Raw genomic sequence first — 24,742 nt, 5'->3', positions numbered from 1 at the left:
ATAAGTTAGTAAATTAATTTTTCCTATTAAGTTGTTTATGTAACTTATTATTGTATTTTTGAAGATTTTTATTTTATGGAGAAATTTTTAATTTTAAATAATATGTGTAGATAGTTATTATTTTTTTAACTTTTAATTGTTTATAAGAAATTTATTTATTTATTTATTTAAAGTAATTATTTTTACAAAATGGAAATAGAAATTTGTAATATGTAGGGTTTTTATTTTACTTTTTACATAAATTATTAATCTTATAAATTAAAAAAGTAAAATAAATGTTGTAGTAACTAAAGAAAGCAGAAAAAGTTTAGATAAGAAATTTGAATTTTTAATAATAAATGTAGATAGTTATTATTTTTTAAACATTTAATTATTTATAAAAAAATATATTTATTTATTTAAAATGAATATCTTTACATAATGGAAACAAAAATTTGTAATTTGTAGGGCTTTTTTATATTTGACATAAGTTATTAATATTATAATTAAAAACATTATACAAAATGTTGTAGTAATTAAAATAAGCAGAAAAAGTTTAGAGAAGAAATTTGATTTTTTAATAATAAATGTAGATAGTTATTATTTTGCGTAGTTAATTCTTTATAAAAATTAGAATTTTTTATTTAAAAATAATATTTTCACAGAATGGAAATATAAATTTATAATGTTTAGGTTTTTTTTTAGATTTTACATAAATTATTAATGTTATGATTAAAAACATTATACAAAATGTTGTAGTAATTAAGAAAAGCAGAAAAAGTTTAGATAAGAAATTTAATTTTGTAATAATAAATGTAGATAGTTATTATTTTTTCAAATATGAATTGTTTATAAAAAATAAATTTTTTTATTTAAAAATAAATTTTGTACAGAATAGAAATAAAAATTTATAATGTTTAGGTTTTTTTTGATAGATTTTACATAAAATATTAATGCTATCATTAAAAACATTATACAAAATGTTGTAGTAATTAAAAAAAAGTTTAGAGAAGAAATTTGAATTTGTAATAATATATGTAGATAATTCTTATTCTTTTTAACATTTAATTTTTAATAAAAATAGATTTATTTAGTTTAAATTACAGAATGGAAATAGAAATTTTTAATGTTTATGGGTTTTTTCTTTTAGATTTTACATAAATTATTAATCTTATAATTAAAAAGATTATAAAAAATGTTCTAGTAATTAAAAAAACAGAAAAAGTTTAGAGAAGAAATTTTAAATTTTAATAATATATGTAGATAGTTCTTATTTTTTTAATATTTAATTTTTTATAAAAAAAAAATAGATTAATTTTTTAAAAAATATATTTTTACAGAATGAAAATAAAAATTTATAATGGTTAGGGTTTTTTATTTTACATTTTACATAAATATTTGAAATTTTAATATTTGTACATTCTTATTATTGTTATTATAGTTATTTAATTTGATGTAATTGTTAATTTTGTTTGTTTATGTTTATTTGTAGTTTGATTAAATTATAATATTGACAAATTTAATATGTGTATATATTTATATCATTTTTGTTATATTATGAAATGATAGAGTTATTTACAATAAATATTTTATTAAAATTAGGTTTTAGGGTTATTGTATTGGTGTAGTTTTACACCGAAATGGTAACCGTATTCATTATGTTGTATTGACACTTACTCGTTACCATGGTTCTGGATGAAAGTTCAAGATTACATGGATAACATTATGAATTCGACAAGGCATTACGACGAGGCAGAGATGGTACATTTTGAGGAAACGGTTGCAATTTATGACAATCTTGTTGCGGTGAACATGAATTTAATTTCACAAATCCAAGAACAAATTAAAAAAAAAAAACTAAAGGTGCATGAGTGATGATCCTTTGTATGATTGATTTTGGATTGAATTTGTTACGCACGGTGTGTACTAGAAGCAACTCTATGAGTGAGTTCCAACCACAAAATGAGCGTCATAGACAAGAATTGATGGAGTACTTGGTTCACACTGAACAATGTCGTGATATTATTCACATGGGACCAGAAGCTTTCCTTCAATTATGTCAACGAATACGGGGAACTGAACTTGTTAAAGATGCATATCGATCAACCGTGGAAGAACAAGTTGTGAGATTTCTACACATTATTGGGCATAATGTAAAGAATCGCAGTGTGTCATTCTTTTTCCATCAGTCTCGAGAAACAGTTTCTCGTCACTTTCATAATATTTTGAGTGCAATTTTAAGGTTGGAGGGGGAATTCTTAATTCAACCAAATGGAACGCTTGTAGAATTGCACATCCTTAACAACAATCGATTTTACCCCTACTTTAAGGTTTGTTTATTATAATATTATTTTAAATCATGTATAATGTTTTATTTATTTTGTGTTTAATTAAAGTTATGAAATTTGGTTTACATTAGGATTGTTTAGGGGTCATAGATGAGACTCATATACGTGTTAAGGTTGCACGTGCTGATGCACCTCGTTTTCGAGGGAGAAAAGATTGGCCAACCCAAAACATATTTGCAGCTTGTGACTTTGACATGAAGTTCACATATGTCCTGGTCAGTTGGGAAGGAACTGCCTTGGATTCAAGGATATTGAAAGACGCTTTGGTTGAGACGATCCTTTGATTATTCCAGAAGGTTAGTTTTTGGGATTGGGTGTGCACAACAATAAATAGGTTATAGTAGTATATACTAACGCACATTTCCACAATTTTTGTAGGAAAATACTATCTTGGTGATGCAGGTTTTATGTTAAAACCAAATATAATAACACCTTATAGTGGATACCATTTGAAAAAATATTTGCGAAGAGGGCCACAAAATGCTAAAGAGTTATCTAATCTTCGATATTCATCACTTAGAAATGTAATTGAAAGAACATTTGGGGTGTTGAAAAAATGATTTCCAATTATAGCTAGTGGGACTGAGCCACATTATGATGTCGATACTATGACAAAAATTGTTTTAGCTTGTTGTATTCTACATAACTTTATTCGCGGGGTCGACAATGATGAGTCTCTGATTGAAGAAGTAGATCATGAATTGTTACAAGAAGATGTACAACCAACCCCTACCCATGCTCGTGAGCATGATTATAGGGTAGGGTGTCATATTAGGGACACTATAACAAACAAAATGTGGAAAGATTATGTAAACAATTAATTTGATGAAATAATATATTTTTTGTTTTCTTCCAATGTTTGTCATCCTAACTTTATTTAAGTAAATTAAATGGATCGCGGGAAGAATGTTGCTCCAAATTCATCAGGTGGTTATCGAGAGTTCACTAAGTAGACGACGAAAATGGACCTAATTATGCTAAATTCAATGATTGAAGAGGTACGTCGAGGATCCAGAATTGACGGTAGCTGGACCACTCAGGGATATACTAACATTGTTATGGCTCTACACAAGGCTGAATTATCGGGTATTAAGAAAAACCATGTCAAAAACCGTCAAAAAAGTCTAAAGGACAAGTGGAGGGAAGTACATGATTTGTTTGGTGGATTGAGTGGTTTCGCATGGAACCAAACCAACAAACGTTTTGAAGCGAAGGACGAAGTTTGGAATGACTTGATCAAGGTACGATGATAAGTATATTTTACAACAAATACATTTGATTGCACATTGGACATAATGTACTAATATGTCACATGTATTTAGGGCCACACCATCTACGGCGAAATGGAGTGTCAATCTCATTCACCATTATAACCTAATGAAGGACTTGTGGTCTAATGAAAAAGTCACAGGAAGTCGGGTCTGGACAGCCCGTGACATCAATTCACCTCCTGACATAAGTAATTTCAGTGTCAACCTTAACGACAATAATATGGATTATATACCCGAGCATCCCAACTTTGAAGAGGCAGATGACTACGTCCCACGGTCACCTGCTCCTCATATTCAATCAAATGACACTCCTTCTGACACTCCCTCAAACACTCCTTCTATGCCTTCTGCGAGCTCTGCGGGCACATCCTCATCTTGAGGATAAAAAAGAAAAGGGTCCACCATGGACGAAATTGATGAACATTTTGCTTTGTTGAATACAAATCTTCAACAATGTGTTTCGTCAATGAAAGATGGAAATCATAATGCCTCTCAGTTGGTTGACATTGCTCGTGCACAAGCAACCGCAACACAAGATATAGCCGCGGAAATTAGACAAAGAAACGACTTATATGTTGAGCATGTACACCATCATCATCGCCATGCATCGTACCAATTCTATGAGTTTGATATTTGGGCAATGCTGGTGGAGCTTAACATCTAGGTCATGGATCAATGCTACGAGTTTTTGGGTAAGCATCCAGAAAGAGTTAAGCAATTATTTGGGATGCCATATGAGCGTCGTATGACAAAGTTGTTTGCATTTATGACTAGGCGTTGATTTCATATATTTGCGTCCACGTTACCTTCATGTCTTTAAATTACAAGTTGTCGTTTAATTTCATTTGACTTGTTGTGTAATTTGTCTGTCTATCTTTGTTATTGGATAATTATGATCAGAAGTTTTAGTATTCTACTTGAGGATTTCTATTATTGACATTTTTAAGGTAATGTAATATTTTGTTTGTCTTTTCTAGGGTAATGTAATATTTGTTGGGTTTAATAGTGCCAAAGTTCAAGAGGGGGGGTGAATTGACCTTTTAAAACTTCTTCGCAGAAACAGTGTTTAACCCAGTTTTACAGAAAATAAATCGATTTATGTAAAAATGAACAGATTTATTTCAGCACTGTTTTTGTTTGAAAAGCTTTTAATTCAGCAAGATTAATCACAAGATCATGCAGTGAAAATTTTCAGCAGCACACACACAAATATCTGATTTGAAAAACAGTGAAACACAAAACTGCAAGCTTCAATTTCAAACAAGTGATTAAGGTTCAATTGATAGCATGCTAATTAATTGAGTGATCTTTGCACACAAGCTGTTCCAGTGGCCTTTAACAGACTATGAATGTTCTTCTTGATGTTAAGCAATTTTCCAGAAATTAAGAACACTTAATCACAGAACAGCAAGCTTCAACTTTTAGCAATTTGTTTAAGGTTCAATTAATGATATTGACAGTTTCTTGATCAGCCTATCACAATCAATCTGTTCCAGTGGCTTTTAGCAGATTTTATATGTTCTTATCAGATTAAAACAGCTTTTTCAGAAATCAAGAACAGTATGCACTGTGCCCAGAAAGAACAGATTTATTTTCAATTGAACAGATTTATTTCTTCGTTGTTTTATCAATTATGCAGAAACGAAATTGCAGAGAGAGAGAGAATGAACACAAGCAATTATACTGGTTCACTCAACCTGAGCTGCATCCAGTCTTCACCAACAACAGGTGGAATTCACTAACACACAGTACAATCAAGTACACTTCCCACTGTTCTTGAAACCTACAAGAACTTAGGTACTCTTGCTGAAAAAACCTATTTCAGCACTCATACACACACATCCACTCTCCAAGAACACCTATCAAGAAGAGGATTCAACCAAACTTTTGCAAGTAATAAGAAGTGAAACGACTACACCTGATTGAGGTAACAAAGATCAGCCTTAAACCAGTAGGCAAGATTGCTAGAACAGTAGCTGCACCTCACACCAAGCTTTTGGAACCAAACCAAGAACAAGCACTTTGTGATTTTTGAAATCTTTGAAGAACAAATGCTAATCCTTGAAAACACTTAACTCTCTGCTGTCAAAACTTGTTTTTTGTAAATGTATAAACTGTTTGAATCGTTATTTAACTCAGAAACAAGTTTGCATTTTATAGACAACCAGCTTATAACAGAATTTTGAAAAACAGTTAAAGCTGTTATAAAATGAACAGATTGAAAATAAAATGAACAGATTTATTTTCAAAAGCAGTTAGAGAATCTGTTAAGTGAGGAGACTTAGTCAACCATTCTGGTGCTGAGATAAAACTGAAAAACGTTTAAGCATGACATGGCACCAGAGGCAAAAAGAGTCTATTCATTTACAGATGAACAGATTTATTTTTCAAAACGAAAACAGAGGAAGTTTAACTATTTGAAACTCAGTCGTTTTGAAAAGAAGAAGACTTAGTCAAAATACCTGATGCACAAAATCCAATTTTTACAAGACTTTAGCCAAGACATCAGTGAAGAAAATGAATCTGTTTATTTGGAAAAGAACAGATTTATTTTTATGCAGTAAAACGTGTTTTTGTGTAAAACATGTGAAAAACAGTTTTAGAAAACTTATGCTTGTTCTTATCACATGGCCAGTGATTATGAGGTGAGTTACCCAGCAAAAAGCTACTCTTAGACAACCTCTAAGCACTAACTAAGACACACTTAAAGCAAAGCACAAATACATGGAAAGTACATACAAGTCTTCATCAAACACTACATATAAGTCTTCATCAAACATAATCTTGAAGGGGCAGCAACCATCTTCAACAATCTCCCCCTGTTTGATGGAGACAAATCCCCATAGCTAACCTCATAGCATTGTTGCTTTAAGCACTTGTACTGCACCAGATTTTAAACCAAAATAGCACCTGCACTGCACCAGATTTTAAACCAGAAAAAACAGCAGTATTGCGTAGCATATGAATTGATTTAAAGGTGCAGAATTAACTCCCTGTTACAGCTAGCATCACCTAGCATGGTGAGCTATTTTTCTCCCCCTTTGGATTCATCAAACAGCATATAAGCATAGGGAATAAAGGGATATAAAGCAGAAACCACAATCATAATAGTTCAGAAACAAAAAACCAAATTGTTCAACATTACAGAAACTTGAAAACTGATAATGAAAGCATTAAAAACAGAAAACTACTAATCCTTGTAGTAAAGCTCTGCAAGTTGTGCCTGAACTCCTTCAATCTGATTATCAAGGTGTTGGAACCTTGCATGAGTAGCCTCAAAGTGTGCCCTTGATGAGTTTGGTTCAAGAGGGGGGGTGAATTGACTTTTTAAAACTTTCTCGCAGAAACAGTGTTTAACACAGTTTTACATAAAATAAATCGATTTATGTGAAAATGAACATATTTATTTCAGCACTGTTTTTGTTTGAAAAGCTTTTAATACAACAAGGTTAATCACAAGATTATGCAGATAGATTTTCCAGATGCACACACACAGATATCAGATTGAAAAACAGTGAAACACAAAAACAGCAAACCTTAATTCCAATTCGTGTGATTTAGGTTCAGTTAAGGGCTTGACAATTAGTGAGACAATCTATCACACACAACCTGTTTTATTAGCCTTTAACAGATTATCAGTGTTCTTATTGAAACCAGACAGTTTTCCAGAAATTAAGAACAATGAATCACAGAACAGCAAGCTTCAACTGAACAGATTTATTTCTTTGTTGTTTTATCAATTATGCAGAAACAAATTGCAGAGAGTGAGAGAGAATGAACACAAGCAGTTATACTGGTTCACTCAACTGAGCTACATCCAGTCTTCACCAAAACCAGGTGGAAATCACTAAAACACAGTACAACCAAGTACAATTCCCACTGTTCTTGAAACCTACAAGAACTTAGGTACTCTTGCTGAAAAAACCTATTTCAGCTCACACACACACTCTCCAAGAAAACCTATCAAGAAGAGTGTTCAACCAAACTATTACAAGCAATGAGAAGTGAAACGACTACACCTGATTGAGGATACAAAGATCTGCCTTAAACCAGTAGGCAAGATTGTTAGAACAGTAGTTGCACCTCACACCAAGCTTTTGGAACCAAACCAAGAACAAGCACTTTGTGATTTTCGAAATCTTTGAAGAACAAATGCTAATCCTTTTTAAACTTTTGATTCTCTGTTGTAAAACTTGTTTTTGCAAATGTATGAACGACTATTAAACTCAGAAACAAGTTTGCATTTTATAGAAAACCAACTTATAACAGATTTTTGAAAAATAGTTAAAGCTGTTATAAAATGAACAGATTGAAAATAAAAAGAACAAATTTATTTTCAAAAGCAGTTAGAGAATTTGTTAAGTGAGGAGACTTAGTCAACCATTCTGGTGCAAAGATAAAACTGAAAATCGTTTAAGCTTGACATGGCACCAGAGACAAAAAGAATCTATTCATTTACAGATGAACAGATTTATTTTTCAAAACAAAAACAGAAAAGCTTAACAGTTTGAAACACAGTCGTTTTGAAAGATAGAAGACTTAGTCAAAATACATGATGCACAAAATCTAATTTTCACAAGACTTAGCCAAAGCATCAGTGTAAAAATGAATTTGTTTATTTAGAAAAGAACAGATTTATTTTTATGCAGTAAACGTGTTTTTTGTAAAAACATGTGAAAAACAGTTTAAGAAAACTTATGTTTGTTCTTATCACATGGCCAGTGGTTATGAGGTGAGTTACTCAGCAAAAAGCCCACTCTTAGACAACCTCTAAGCACTACCTAAGACACACTTAAAGCAAAGCACAATACATATGAAATGTACATAGAAGTCTTCATCAAACACAATCTTGAAGGGGCAGCAACCATCTTCAACACTAACAACGGGGATTGAAGAAGTACTTGATTATTCAAGATACTTTACTACAAAATGGAAAATGATGATGTTTGAAAATATGTTTCATGGAAGACCAGTCATATCTCCAAAAGCTATGCATTCTCCATTTTTTTGTTGCTCCAAGGTTTGAATTTCAAAACCTGTTTGAATTCCAAAACCTTCTGAATTTCCAACGTTTACAACCTTTCCTTGGAATGAAACTTCTGGTTTATGAGGACTTGGTTCGAGTGTTTTTATACAAATCTGAAGATCACACCTCTTGGTGACCTTGCCATTCAGATTTGTGGAAAGTGAATACACATTAATCAATTGGATTGGATGAACATTGTGGATCTCAGACATGACGGTGTTAAGTTAACCCCTAGAACAATCCCTGATTTTTTTTCTTTGAAAATACAATAATAAATTATATAAGAGTTTTTAATCTAGGAATAATTAATTTATTAATACAATTATATAATTTAAAATGAAATATTTACATCTAAAATTCAAATATATAATTAATTTAAATTATAACTAACTTTTGTAAATAAATATAACTTCAAATTTAAATATATATCAATTAATAATTTCTAAAACATATCAAATAGAAACATATTCAACTTAAACTACAAACTTATTCACATAAACAACTGTGAAATAAATTAAACAAATTAAATTTATAATAAAATAAATACCTAAAAAATAAAGAAAAGTAGAATATAAATTTAAACCATAAATGTAAAGCAGAAACAAAAAAACACAAACAAAATATAAATTGAAAAAAGAAATTACATACCTGAACAAGAGAAGAAGAACACAACAAGGGAGGAAGATGAAACTTTATCTCAACAATTTCCACCAACAAAACACCTAAAAACACTCATATTTTATTAAAAAACAGAAGAAGAAAAATCACGAAAAACACAAACTGCAAAATCTAGAAAAAAAAAACTACGAACATAACCGATTATGTTATGTCTTAAAAATACAACTTAATCAATTAGCTAAAGTTTTCAGCATTATAATCGATTATGCCTTGTGTTATAAAACAAACCTAATCAATTATGTACATCAGTTTTATAACATAATCGATTAGGCACAATTTAACACACAGAAGATAATTGATTAGCCTAAAAAAAAGCAGATAATGATTATGTGTTCTGCTTAATCGATTATCAACTTATTTTTAGGGCATAATCGATTAAGTGTCCTGTGTTTTTCCATTGCTAATCGATTAGGCACGGTAAAAAATATCAAAATGACTAATCTGAGATTGAAGATGCATGTTCAACTCACTATCTTTCGCACTCTACTCACTCATGAAACTCTCCAAGGCTAGTGGAGCAATGCAAATGTGTGTTTTAATGCAATGTGTGTTTATGAGAAGCATGGTTATATAACAGCTCTCGTGAATGTAACTTATTTATGACCTAACCTACCCAGGAAATGCATTGAACACGTTCAACACGATCAAAGAGATTCCTTGTGCTAAAGTCAGGAATCTCTAAATGGAATAATTGTGGTGCATGGCATGGTAGTGCGATATTCATTGAAAAAAAAAAGTGAAGAAAAGCAAGGGCACAATGGTAAAACACTCATGTATTATGTGACTTTTTGTCCAATGTTAAGAGGGACCCTCACCCACTGACCTTTCGCTTTCACCATCGCTCCCCTACCTCTCCATTGCGTTGATTCAAACGAGGGGTGCACCCTCTCATCCGTCGTCAACTACAATGCACACCTAATCCAAACAGAGTGTAAAGGACTTTGATTCAACCCAGGTGTATTTTCAGCAATCACAAGTGTAATGAGGGAGGAGACAGTTGCCATCTTTAAAATATTTTACTTCGTGTTTTTTTATGTATAAGGTGTCCCTAACCTCATATTTTTATATCATTGTACACTAACTTCATATTCACCGTACCTTTACATGTATATGTATACATTCAAGTAAACTAATACACACACACACACACACACATATATATATATATATATATATATTAAACGATCTAATGGTTGCACTTATGTTGTGTTTGGATTGAGGAATGGAATTGTGGGGATTTGAGAGAGTGGAAGTGTTAGGACTTGAGAAGAAAGTGTGAAGAAAGTTTGTGTGTTTGGATTAGAATATGTTAGAGTGAATGTGTGAGTAAATTTTATTGAAGTATGTGAGTGATGTGATGGTTGTGAGGCTATTTTGAATTATTTTTAATGGTGTAAAATGTAAGATTACAAATTTACCCTTGTGTATAAAAAAAATTGAAAATTGAAATAAGAGTTATTTTTGTGTAGATTTTAGTTAATTAAAATATTTTAGTTAATTAAATATTTAGTTAATTAAATATTTTTGTTAGTTAAATTTATGTATTTAGATCATTTTAATATATTTATGATTATTTCATTTGTATTATATTATGTTATATATATATATATATATATATATATATATATATATATATTAAGTATATAATTTATTTATATAAAAATATTAATATTAATGATGATTTTCATTATTATTATGAAAATTTTAATATATTTTAAAAGTAAACGAGTATATAAAATTTAAAAATATTATGATATATGAATTAATAACATAAAAAAATGATATTTTATATTTCATGTACCATTGTTTATTTGAATTTGTATGGTATAAATAAAGAAAAAAAATCTAAAACTGGAAAATCTAGACAATCTAGAAAAAAGAAGAACATAATCAATTTTGATTTGCCTTAAAAAACAAACATAATCGATTATTCATAGTTTTTAACAACATAATCGATTACGCTTCCATTAACACACACAACATAATTGATTATGCTCGAAAAAAAGAAGGGAATCGATTATGCATTATGGATAATCGATTATGCACTGTTTTTATGGTTAATCGATTATGGATCATGTGTTTTCATATGGTTAATCGATTATACATTGTGGTATATGTAAAACATACCACATGTGTAAAAATGTGAAAGAAAATGAGGGGCACATATGTAATCTAACGATGCAAATGTGGTTTCCTCTTCATTCCTTTATAAATATTTGCAAAGGTGATTATGTGAGTTGATTTTAAGATTGCACATTTTATGGGTTGCACTTTGTTTGAGTTTTTGTTTTAAGCATAATATGGTGAGAAACCCAAAGAAGATTCCCACTGAACACGAACTTAACCAAGTGGTTATGTAAGTGTGAAGGTTCACTTATATAGGGCAAAGAGAAAACACAATTATATGGTGAAGATGATTATGAGGTGCAAAATTAAAACAAGGAACAAGATAAAGAAAAGCAATGTAAAGGCCAAAATTAAAGAGTAGAGAAAGATATAAAATGGAATGGAAAGTGGCGCAAAGAAAAGAAAGGAAAATGTGAAGAGATGAAGACAACTTATGGAAAATGGAGTAAGGAGTCACGCCACTTGGAAGGGTGAGAGCTTCCAAGATGAGTGGTGAGGAGCCGCCACTTAAGGTGCACTACTCTCAAGATAAGGCCGAAGATAATTTAGGAGACAAAGCTCACTAATCAGTCAAGCAGAGTTTCTCTTCTTCATTCAAATTCAATGTGTGAAATACATGAGGCAATGCACTCTATTTATGGGAGAGAGTGTCTTGGAGAACAAGATAGAGGGATAAGGGTGTCATTTGTGAAAAACCTTCTAGAAGGTAAGTCAAAGAAACTATAACCTAGAAGCACTTGTCATGAAAGGTGGGTTTGGCACAAACCTAATTTATGCTAAGTACACCCCAATTTCTTCTATTTGGACCCCCAAAGTGAGCCCAATTTATTTACATAAACTTGTCTTTTAAAAATACCAGAAGAAAGTACATCTGATGCTCTGGCCTATGTCCAATTCTTCTTCTGCTGAGGTCCTTCTGAAGTTTGGTGGGATCTTGTCTTGTATGTTGAGATGGCTGACTTTATTGTGAAGTTTCTGTTGTGTCATTGATTATCTCATTGTCTAATTGGGTTATATCAGGTGAGAAGAACCACTTTGCCCCTATCCCTCCACTTCCACACCCCCACATCCCTTCACATTCACATAAGCGAACAAGGGGTGCACCCTCATTTATGTCTGCATCAGCAACGCACTCCCTGATCCAAACATAGTGTTAGTCTTATTGATCCCTAGATTTATCTGCATTTTACATATTTTTTAAAGTTTTATTGTAGTCTCAAATCACTTTTATATTCATGTCCTGTTTTCACTTAGTATAATTGCATTTTCATCGTCTAAAACTTCCTTTGTTTTTCGTTTCATTACTGTAATTTCATTTTTTCTTGTCATTTTAATTCCATTTTTTTTATTGTCATTAGTTTTCAATTCAAATTTTAAATTTTTCATTCAACCCTTTTTACACCTTTATTTGTGGGAACTCAAAAGTAGGTAAGGCAGGGTTATCTTGGAGAGATTTGAAAACTCTCCATTTCTTCTAAATTTTGGGAAATTATTTTAAAAATCACTCAAATCAGTGAAAGGCTAACAATAAGCTTTGGATTCCCTTTCCCTTGTAAGTCTCTTATCTAAACATACCCTTTGCATTATACATTGACTTTTGTTTATCTTCATGTATCTCTATTTATTGTGCATTCTTCCATATGACCAACTATTATCGAGGCTTCTGATTCATGACATGACGAAACATTCTTATCTGAGACTCTACAATTTGTTCCCCAATAGGTGTTGCTTTTACATTCTTTCCAATACATCCACATCCAGTCCTGATTCTTTTTTTCTTGTATGTCCTATGTAGCACATCATCTTCATCGATGCTACATTTAGGTTATGCTCACTACAAGAAAAAATAATTTTAGTGATATAAAGTATTCATCACTGAAACTTATAAATATGTCATTATTAATATCTTGTGATAATAATTAAATTGTCAATAGTGCACTTGTCACTATTATATTTGTGACAATAATTTTGAATGTAACTAAAACTAAGCTCTATTGTGACAAGAATACTTAAGAGTGACAACAAGAAAATATCATAAATATATAAGACAATAGTGATAAATTAATCATCACTGGTATCCCTAAACCTTAAAGATAAATTATTTTTCAGTATTATTAATTTATAATAATAATAATAATAATTAATATCCTTTTAATGTCAAATTTTATGTGATAATTATTTATTAATTAATTTTAATTATTAATGTTTTATTAATTGATTTTAATTATTAATATTTTATGGGACAATTGTTTATTAATTAATTTTACAACTTTCTATATTTATCACATTTGAATTGTTAATAGAATAAGAGATTCTATGAAAAATATGAAACTAAAATAAAAAGAGAATAGTAATTTTTTTTATCAACAAAGAATAAAATAAATAAAACAAATTATTTCATGATGTCCAACCTAATGCAAAGGATTAAAGGGATAATCCTTAAAACCATAATACAAATCATAACCAAAATCAGACAAACTATCCAAGACACCCTTAATCCTAGAAAGCTATAAACCGTACCAAATTCTTCTACAATTAGAGGGCAAAAGCTGTAAATGACTGGGATCCTACATTCATCACCCAATAAAAAAACCTTCTTAACTGACAACCCTCCAACATGTTTGTATTGAAAAGAAAACAACCAAATGGTGCTAGATGATATATGCTCTGGTTTGCTAGAAATAGTTCTCTAAAACCATGGCAGAGAGTTCTATTATGCTAGCAATTTAATGCAGCAAAAAGCACTAACTGCAGACATCACTTCACAACACCAACAACAACCTACATGTTTCCTTCCTTTTACATACTATGTTACATTCACTGCCCCTGCTTAAACATTTCTTCTGCCACAACTCCAATCTTTCCACCTTTGGTTCCACCATCTTGTATTTATGTCAATCTTTCTTCCATTTTGACTTAGAATACGGGATATTGACGAAGTTCATCGGTGCTTTTGATCCAACCAGCTACAACAACCATACCAAAGTGCCCAAGTCCCTTTAACATTCTGCTACCTACTAAGTAACCTTTATTGCCCATGCTTCAACATGTCTCCTACCATTGCTCCATTCTTTCCACCTTTGGTTCCACCATCTTATCTTTATGTCCTTTCTTCCATCTGCTACACAAAAGAAAAACCCTTACACAACACCTATCTATAACATAACTTGTACATAGCGTACAAAATAAAAAAGCAGACAAAACAACACTCTGAACTAGCTTAATGATTATAGGCAATTTAGACAATAGTAGTTATATCTTGATTTCAGAGTAGAAGTAAGCAATAAATATTAGAGTAATAAATCGTAGAGTTGCCTATGAATAACCAATGTTTAAGTCACGAGTTGGTGAATTTTTCTTCAAACATTACGTAGAAGATAAACAAAGAAAAGACAAAACAAACTAGTTCCCACTTTTCAATTTTTGTCCCAATTTTAACATTTTAAATGCATTAATTGAATCATTGTTAGTATCAAGGGAAGACCAGAATAGTGGTGAAAAAAAATCCTTGCAGTCTGTTTCAGGCCAAAATGTTTACAGTCATTTTGCCTTGTGGTGGTGTTCTTGCAGACTTAGAAACAAAAAAAGTACATAGCAAATAGGAAGCAAAATTGCATATGTGGTATTTGGCTTACACTATATGATTTGGTGATTCTTACAACAATTTCAAAAGTTGTTGGACTTGTTCAACAGTGAAGGGATTATTTTCTTTTATCTTTTTATCACTCTTATTATTGTGAATTTGACCTCCATCATTTCTTAAAGTGAGATTGCAAGATTGGTCATTACTTTTCTCTCTTTCAAATTGATCATTTCTTTGCTTGTACCACGAAGGATACCCGTGTTTCGCTTAAGATTCATCAACTGTGTGATTCTATTTGTGACAATATGAGCATTGTGTCCCTTAATCATAACGTTTACCTCCACCTTTTCATCCTTTCCAATTATTGTTTCTACCTTGCAGTTTCCAACTCCCTTGATCTTGTAATTTCCAATTATTCTACTCATCAGTGTTGTTTCAATTTTGTTGTTTCTCAGTAACATTAATCACAACTCTATTCTCCAAATTTCCATTTCTAGTAAGTTGGTGTTCCTGTTAAATCACCAAAACAAACATACGATTAATGTTGGAAAGAGTTTCCATCAACAAGATTTCGATTTTTACAGCATTATAAACCTCGTTGAGTCATTTCAAGAAATATATAACATACTCTAAATCTCTATATTTGAGAGACTATTGAAATATCAAATTTGCATATACCACCACATTTGCATCTTGGTATAGGTCTCAAATATTCCAAATTTTCCTAAATAATTTTCAGATCTATATAAAATTGGGTAACCATTTTCTCACCTTGTTTGATGAAATGAATTTCTTGGAGTAAATCGGAGATGCGAAAATGGTTTCCTCTTGAAAAAGGTTCCTAAATCATCCCATAAACTCTTTGCAATGTCTATGTAAATCATGCTATTGACAATTTGTTTAGACAAGGTGCGATTATTCTAAGATAAAACCATCACATTACACCTCTTCCATGCTTCGAATAGAGGATCATTGCGCTTAGGCATGTTAATACTTCCATCAACAAACTTTAATTTATTCTTCGATTAGAGGGCTCTTCTCATATTCCTACTCCAATAGTGATAATTTTGCTCTTTGAATTGAAGGTTAACAAAAATAGTCCTAGGATTCTCAGTAGAATGAAGATAATAAATACTAGAAGGATTTACACAAAGGTCTTTGGAAACATTGCTCTCAGCAGTAGAATAGTCCATAAAAAATAATAGAGCTTTTATTCCATGGATTCTATCTTTTACAAACACCATATAAAAACATAAATACAAAATAAGGACATCGGTAAGCACATATTACTGACAAAAATACTACAGGCAAAAATCCATCGATAATATGCTTGTTGGTAAATTTATCAATAGAAAGTTTCCATTAATAAATTTATCAACAAAAATTATATGGACAGTATTTTTTTTTATCAATAATTATTAATATTTTAAAAATATTATTTATGATTATTTTTTTCAATAATTATTTATTATTATTACAATATATTATTATTATTGAAATTCATTAACCAAACTCAATATATTATTATAATAATATCGTAAGAGAGCCTGAAACAACTTAATCAAAGTCATTTTAATATCATATTCTGATTTTTTATTTTATTATGTTATTAAAATAAAAAATAAAAATAATAATATCAATAATAATAATATTGATAATAATATTAGTATTAATATTATTATAATTATTTTAATTATTAATAATTTTATTAGTATTATTAGTGTTAACATTATAATCATTAATATAAAATTAATAATAATAAGTATTGGTATTAATAATAGTTTAATAATAAAATTACTAATGATAGAAATATTATTATTAATGATGATATTATTTTAATAATAATAATTTTAATATTAATAAAATTTATGATAATTATAATTATTATTATAATTTTAATTTTAATAAAATTAAGTATAAATAATAATAATGTTAATATTAATAAAATTAATAATAATAATGCTAATGTTAATATTAATAAATTAATAATAATTATAATATTAATAATTATAATATTAATAATTATAATATTAGTAATATAAATAATAGTTATAGTAATAATATTAATACTAATAATACTAACTTTATTATTAATAAAATTAACAATAATTACAATAATTATAATAACATATTAATAATTATAATTATAATAATATTGATATTAATAATAATAATTACAATAATATTAATATAAATCATATTAATAACATTAATATTATTATTAATAATATTATTAATATTAATAATATTAATTGTATTAATAATGAAACTGTGTGGTGGGTATCACCTCTCCAACTCTGTGAACCTGAGTTTAGTTTTATTACGTAACAAATGTACTTTTTATCTTTAATAAATTTGACGTTCAGTTATCAACAGAATTATTAATGAATTATGTTTTTTGTTTAATTACCAATAAATATTTATTCGTATTAAAAATATCTTTTTAATTTTTAAATTTGTTGATAATTATCAATAAATTTAATTTTATCAATAATGTTATTCAACTCAATTTTTCCTATATCACTATTTATATTTTTATTTTTCTATTTAGTACTATTTTGTTTTTATTTTTTTATTTAACATTTTTTTTTATTTTCCTATCTAACACCATTTCAAAAATAAATAAAAAACTTAATAAATAAAAAAAATGATAATTTTAATTTTTCATATATTAAAAAAATAAATATTTTTAATATTTAAAATAGTTAGAAATAAATTAATAAATAAAAAATAATTTTTTACAAAATAAAAAATAATAATAATAAATTAAAAATATTTAGTTTAATTTTTTTTTAAGAATGAAGAAAATAAAAAATTTAACCCTACAACAACATAAAAGTTGAATCTATAAACAAAATTTAGTATTTATTTATTATTATTGGTGATGTAATAATGTTAATTTTAAGTAAAAAATACATGACATAATTATAAAAAATCCAAAGTCAATTACTATTAATTAGTAGTTGATACACATAATATTGAAGTGAGTAGACACTAATGCAAATGTAATACTTAATGCTTAAAAATGTGTAGACACTTTAATATTATTTGTGTGTCCACTACTAATTAATACTAATTGACTTTGGGTTTTTTTATAATTATTTCCTATATTTTTTAGTTGAAATTAACATGATTACATTATCAATAATAATAAAAATTAATACTAATTTATGTTTATAAATTTAACTTTTATGTTGTTGTGGGGTTTAATTTTTTATTTTCTTCATTTAAAAAAAATAAAACTAAACATTTTTAATTTTTTTATTTTGTAAAAAATCATTTCTTTATTCATTAATAACTATTTTAAATATTAAAAATATTTATTTTTTTAATGTATTTAAAATTAAAAAATTTAATTTTTTAATTTTTGTTTTTATTTTTAAAATGGTACTAAATAATAAAAATAAAAGGATGTCAGATGAGGAAATGAAAACAAAAGGTGCTAGATAGAAAAATAAAAATGTAAATAGTATTATATGAGGAATTGAGTCAATGTTATTTATTGATAATAAAAATTATCAATAAATATAAATTCGTCAATAAATTTATATTAGTAATTTAATTTTTTTTATAGTAAATAACAATAATATTAAGATTAAAAGAAGTAAAGAGAATAATCGTATATTGTGTAGAAATTAATTCACAACTTGAATTAAAAAATATCAGGTCTAATATATATTTGAAGTCTGTAAAATAGATTTTAGAATTTCCACTTTAATTTTTAAAAAAAATCGAAATTGTTATATCTGTAGTTTTGTTTTTTAATACTTTTCCTTTGTAGCTAATTAGTCCACGGAATCATTCGAAAAGTATAGAAAACCTTAATAATTGGAAAATAATCCAGTGAAAAATTATTTTTAAATCTACTAAAATTCACTCCATCCACACGCATTCTTTTAGCATCATAATTTGATACTGATATGTTATGAACAAATTATATAAAAATTACATACTTTAACTTAAAATAATAAATTTGCTCAATCCAAATCCAAATAAATGGATTGGATTTAAAATCCATATTCATTTTAACTAAATCAAATTTAAATGGATCTTTTTTAAATCCATTTAAAGTGAATTAAATCTAGATTCAATCCATTTTGTTAATTTTGTTAATTAGATTAAATCCACTTTGTCAATTACATTAAATCCATTTTGACGACTTCATAATAGCCCGGGCCTGGATGATTCGACATCAGTCCGAGCTCGTTCGACTCAACATCGACACGAGTCCGCTCAACTAGACATTATCCAGGGCCCCATCAACTCAAGCCCGCTCCACTCGACATCGGCTCGAGCCCGAACGACTCGACATCGGCTCGAACTCGGACGACTCGATGGCCCGAACCCAGACGACTCGACATCAATCCGGGACCAAACAACTCGACATCGGTCCGGGCCCAAACGACTCGACATTAGTCCAGGTCTGGACGACTCGACAATGGTATGGGCCCGGACAACTCGACATCGACTTGGGCCTGCTCGGCTTGACATCGACCTAGGCCTGCTTGGCTCGACATTGGACAGGTCCCAATCGACTCAAATAAGACCTAGGCCCGCTCCACTTGACATCGCCCCGAGCCCGTTCAGCTCAACATTGGCTCGGGCCCGGGAGATTCGACATTGGCTTGGCCCGGCTGGGCTCGACATCGGCCCGACCCCAATCAACTCGACATGGGCCCCGGCCCGGACGATTCAACATGGGCCCATGCCCAGACGACTCGCTCGGGCCTGGATGATTCAACATTGGCCTAGGCCCACTCGACTCGACATCGACCCGGGCCCACTCCACTTGACATTGGCTCGAGCCCGGACGACTCGACATCGGTCCGGGCCCGGACGATTCGACATCGGCTCGAGCCCGCTCAGCTCAACATCGGCCCGATCCCTCTCGGCTCGACATTGGCCAGGGCCCAATCGACTCGACATAGACCCAGGCCCGCTCCTTTCTACATCGACCTGGGCCCGTTTGGCTCGACATCAGACGGGCCCGGGAGACTCGACATTGGCTCGGGCCGACTCAGCTCGACATTGGTCCGAGCCTAATCGACTCGACATTGGCTCGGCTTGGGAGACTCGACATTGGTTCGAGCTCGTTTGGCTCAACATTTGTTAGGGCCCAATCGACTTGACATCGACTCATGCCCTTTCCACTCGACATTGGCCCGAGCCCAATCAACTCGATATCGGCCCGGGCCTGGGAGACTCGACATTGACTCGAGCGCGTTCGACTCGACATCAGCCCGGGCTTGCTCAACTTGACATTGGAATGGCTCGTTCGGCTCGATATCAGCCCGGGCTTGCTCAGCTCAACATTGGAATGGCCCGTTTGGCTCGATATCATCCCGGGCTTGCTCAGCTCGACATTGGACTGGGCCCGTTCGGCTTGACATCAGACCGGGCTTGCTCAGCTCGACATTGGCCTGGGTCGTTCGGCTCGACATCGATACGGGCCCAACGACTAGACATCATCCTGGGTTGCTCGGCTCGATATTGACCCGGGCCAGCTCGGCTTAACATTGGTCCGGGCCAGCTTGGTTCGACATCGACTCGGGAATGCTCGACTCGAAATCGTCCTGGGGCCCGAGACTGTTCGGTTAGACATCGGCCCGGGCCCGCTCAACTCGACATCGGCTGGATTGTCTTGGCTTAACTTGGATCGGGCCAAGTCACAATCTATCCCAAAATGCAATTTGTATAATCTAGAAATGTATCCAATCTATATCTAATCCATATCCAATTAAATGGATTGGATTTAAAATCCAAAAATTTGGATTTAGATTTGAAATAAATCCATTTAAATGGATTAAAACTAATATGGATATGAATAATTATGGATTGGATTTTGTAATTTGGATTTTTTGTCCACCCTTATTTATTTATATATATATATATATATATATATATATTATTATTATTATTATTATTAGATTAAGTGTTATTTCATATAGTAAGTTATAATCTTATTTTTATAATAAAAACATTTTCTAAATTTAATCACGTAAATTTTACTTGTGAAAGTTACTTGTCAAAGTGAGGAGATTTTTCCATTTTATATCTAAAAAATTAAAAATTATTTCTGATTTTTCAATAATTTTTTTTGTTGTGTGACATTTTTCTTTGTAGCCAATTAGTCCATGAAAGCATTCGAAAAGGATAGAAAAATGTAATAATTGGAAAATATGCAGTGATTTTTTTTTAAATCTATTAAAATTCACTCCACGCGTATTCTTTTTAGATCACATTAATTTAGTACTGATAGGTTATGAACAAATTATATAAAAAAATACACCATTTTAAACTTAAAATATTAAAATAATAAATTGTAAGTTTTTTTTTATAATTTATTATTTTTGTTCATTCATACTTAAATTATTTGAAATATTAAATATGAATCTTAACTTTTACAACCCAAAATCAAAAATAGCCAGCTAATGAATGAAAGAAAATGAAGAAATCATAGCCAGCTAGTTCAAGCTAATATGACATTTTGATGTTGTTCTTGTGCCTCATAATCACACTCAAATTACGTTAAACACGGTTATGAAACCTCCCATTCAAACTGCCACTTTTAATGTAACTCCTCTTGTTTTTTCTGTACTTTTTTCCTTAGGAAATGCAAATCTTATTCAGTTTCTGTTTCTAGTCATTCATTGGAGTCATTTACTCACGTGATAGGTGATGCACAAGCTTACAAAAAGATAAACTTTAACAGTTAAAAAACATTATAAAAAACAATCTTTTTCCAACAAAACCAGCAACAATGAAGAACCTCAAGCTCTTCCAAACACACCCTCACTGCTATAAATTCATCAATGTTTCTTCACATCTACATCTCAAAAGTTCTGTAGTACCTACTACAAAAGAAAATGGCAGCAGCAACAGTTTCAACACCCTTCTCCATTTCAATGGTCATGATATTCATCATCACAATGGTTTATCAAGCCCATGCTCAATTACCTCTACCTAGGGCTCGTCAAACAACCTCTGTGTTCTATCTACAAGACGTAACAACAGGCCCTAATGCCACAGTTGCTGCAGTGACGGGCATTAAGGGAAGGGATTGGAACTACAACACCTTTGGAAGCATATTTGTGGTTGATGACCCAGTCATGCTGGGCCCAAACCCAGGTTCTACAATAGTGGGGCGGGCCCAAGGTTTGATGGTTGTTTCGTCTCATGATGCAGCTAATGTGAATGTTGTTCTTTCAATTGTGTTCAGCAATTCGCAGTACAGTGGTAGCACCTTGGAGCTGCAAGGCATTAGTCGGCAGAGAGAGAATTATAAAGAGCTCTCTGTGGTGTCTGGAACTGGCCAATTTCGTTTTGCAAGAGGCTATGCTTCATTGCAAACTGTGGTTTATGATCCTCAAACTACGCGCTCCATCATTCGTTTGACTGTAACTATACAAACTCAAAATTAAGAATACTTGGTCATGTATTACTGTTTGTCTGCTTCTAAATAATATCAGACGACCATTTTCACCACTTCAAAATACCATTCATATTATTTCAGTTTAGTCATTTTTACTTCTTAATTAAGTATTATTAGATATCCGTTATTTTCTTTAACTTATAATTTTTATCTCAAAATTGAGATTCGAATTCCTGATTTTTTTTCTTATTATTTTAATTAACAACTATTTAGTCTGATAAATCCAGGAAAATAAGAAAAAAATAGTATATCCACACTAATAACACTTGTTCCCCACTTCTTAGATTTTTCGGAAAAAACGAAGTTTATATGCAAATTCACTTGAAGATATATAACTAAACTAGGTAAGGAATAACATTAGGATTTATTTATAGAGAAACATTTTATTGGTATAATAAGTTTTCATCTAGTTTGTTTTTAAAATTCTTGATGAATAGGTATGCGTTGTTTTTGTTAACATATGAGTTTCAGTCTAATCCTCCATATTTTTTATATTTTTTTATTTTCTTTCTTTTTTGTAATAATAATTTTTTTTCATGTGATGACAGATGATTGTTGTTATTTGAGGTGTCAGCTTAGTTGAGATATCAAGTTGTATAATGATGCATAACATGAGAGCTTTTATAAAAAAAACATGGTTAATTTTGAAAGTGGATGGTAGATACCAAATTTTTAAAAATTCATTCATTTATTAATATTTTTTTTTATATTTTAGACTTTTAATTTACTGTTTTGGGTTTAGGATTTTAATATTATTTTTTAATTAAATTTTCAATTAAAAAATAACTAAATATTTTTAATTTTATAAAAAAATTCAAATTAATAATTCAATTAATTATTCCAATTTTTAAAAAATAAAAGATAAACCATTTTCAAAAAAAAAAATTAACCAAGTTGTAGTCCGGTACAACATGCACAATTTTAGTGTAAATTTCTTACAAGTGAAATCGTGCATGGGTGGTACGACTTTAACTAAGTCTTAATTGCATAATCAATTAAAGTCGTTTTTGCTCATGACAACTCTAATTCTAATAATTTTGCACTCAAGATATGTCGTGGTGGCACGACTTTTACATAAAACGCATCCCGACTTGAAGTTATGTGTCCATGAAGTCGTATCCACAAGACATGACTTGTCCAAACTCATAATTTTTAAATTTCAAATTGCACCAAATTCGTGCAAAAACTCAAATTCTGGATTATTTCTAAAAGTAATAAATACAACACTACCAAATAATTTCAAAAATTTATAGAACTAAAATAAAATAAAGAAATGCTAATTAGTATCATCATGTTTATTAAAATGTGGTCCCTTAAGAGTGTTGGAGTAAATGATATTATTGTTCAGATAAATGTATTGCATATTTTTTATTACAATCATTCAATTAATTATTCCAATTTTAAAAGATAAAACAGAAACAATTTTTTAAACAAAAAAGATTAACAAAGTTGAAGTCTAGTTTTGCATGCACAACTTTAGTGTAAATTTCATACAATTAAAATTGTGCATGGGTGGTACGACTTTAACTAAGTCTTAATTGCATAATCAATCAAAATCGTTCTTGCTCATGACAACTTCAATTCTAATAATTTTGCACTAAAGTTATGTCGTAGTAGCATGACTTTCACATGGAACATATCCTAACCTGAAGTTACGTGTCCTTAAAGTCGTGTCAACAAGACACGACTTGTCCAAACTCATAATTTCTAAATCTCAAATTATGCCAAATCCATGCAAAAACCCGAATTCTTGATTATTTCTAAAAGTAACAAATATAATACTACCAAATAACTTCAAAAATTTATAGGAGTAAAATAAAGTAAAGAAGTGCTAATTAGTATAATCATGTTTATTAAAATTTGGTCCCTTGAGCGTGATGGACTAATTGATATTATTGTTCACATAAATGCATATATTTTATTACAATCATTTAATTAATTATTCCAATTTTAAAAAAAAAACATTTTTTTTGAAAAAAAATTAACAAAGGTGAAGTTTGCTTTTTTATGCACAATTTTAGTGTAAATTTCATACAACTGAAATTGTGTAAGGGTGGAACGACTTTATCTAAGTCTTAATTGCATAATTAATCAAAATCGTTCTTACCCATGACAACTTCAGTTCTAGTAATTCTACACAAAAGTCATGTAATGGTGACATGACTTTCACATGGAACGCATCCTGATATGAAGTTATGTGTCCTTGAAGTCATGCAATGAGATACGACTTGTTCAAACTCATAATTTTTAAATTTCAAATTGCACCAAATTCGTGTCAAACCCATTATGTCTAAATGT

The 24,742-nt window shown here is 30.4% G+C and overlaps 1 protein-coding gene across 1 annotated transcript; it reads left to right on the top strand.

Annotated features, from left to right (window-relative positions):
- Window positions 1–21,833: 21,833 nt before the first annotated feature.
- On the top strand, window positions 21,834–22,505 carry LOC137824420 (pterocarpan synthase 1-like). The gene has a single exon (XM_068630065.1). It carries the CDS (start codon window positions 21,879–21,881, stop codon window positions 22,431–22,433), a length of 555 nt encoding a protein of 184 aa, XP_068486166.1. The 5' UTR covers window positions 21,834–21,878; the 3' UTR covers window positions 22,434–22,505.
- The last annotated feature ends 2,237 nt before the right edge of the window (window positions 22,506–24,742 follow it).

This window comes from Phaseolus vulgaris, chromosome 11, assembly GCF_000499845.2.
Source record: "Phaseolus vulgaris cultivar G19833 chromosome 11, P. vulgaris v2.0, whole genome shotgun sequence".
In the NCBI taxonomy this organism is placed as follows: Eukaryota; Viridiplantae; Streptophyta; class Magnoliopsida; order Fabales; family Fabaceae; genus Phaseolus; species Phaseolus vulgaris.
The sequence above is the reverse complement of the archived record's forward strand: the minus strand, read 5'-3'. Positions and strand labels throughout refer to the sequence as shown.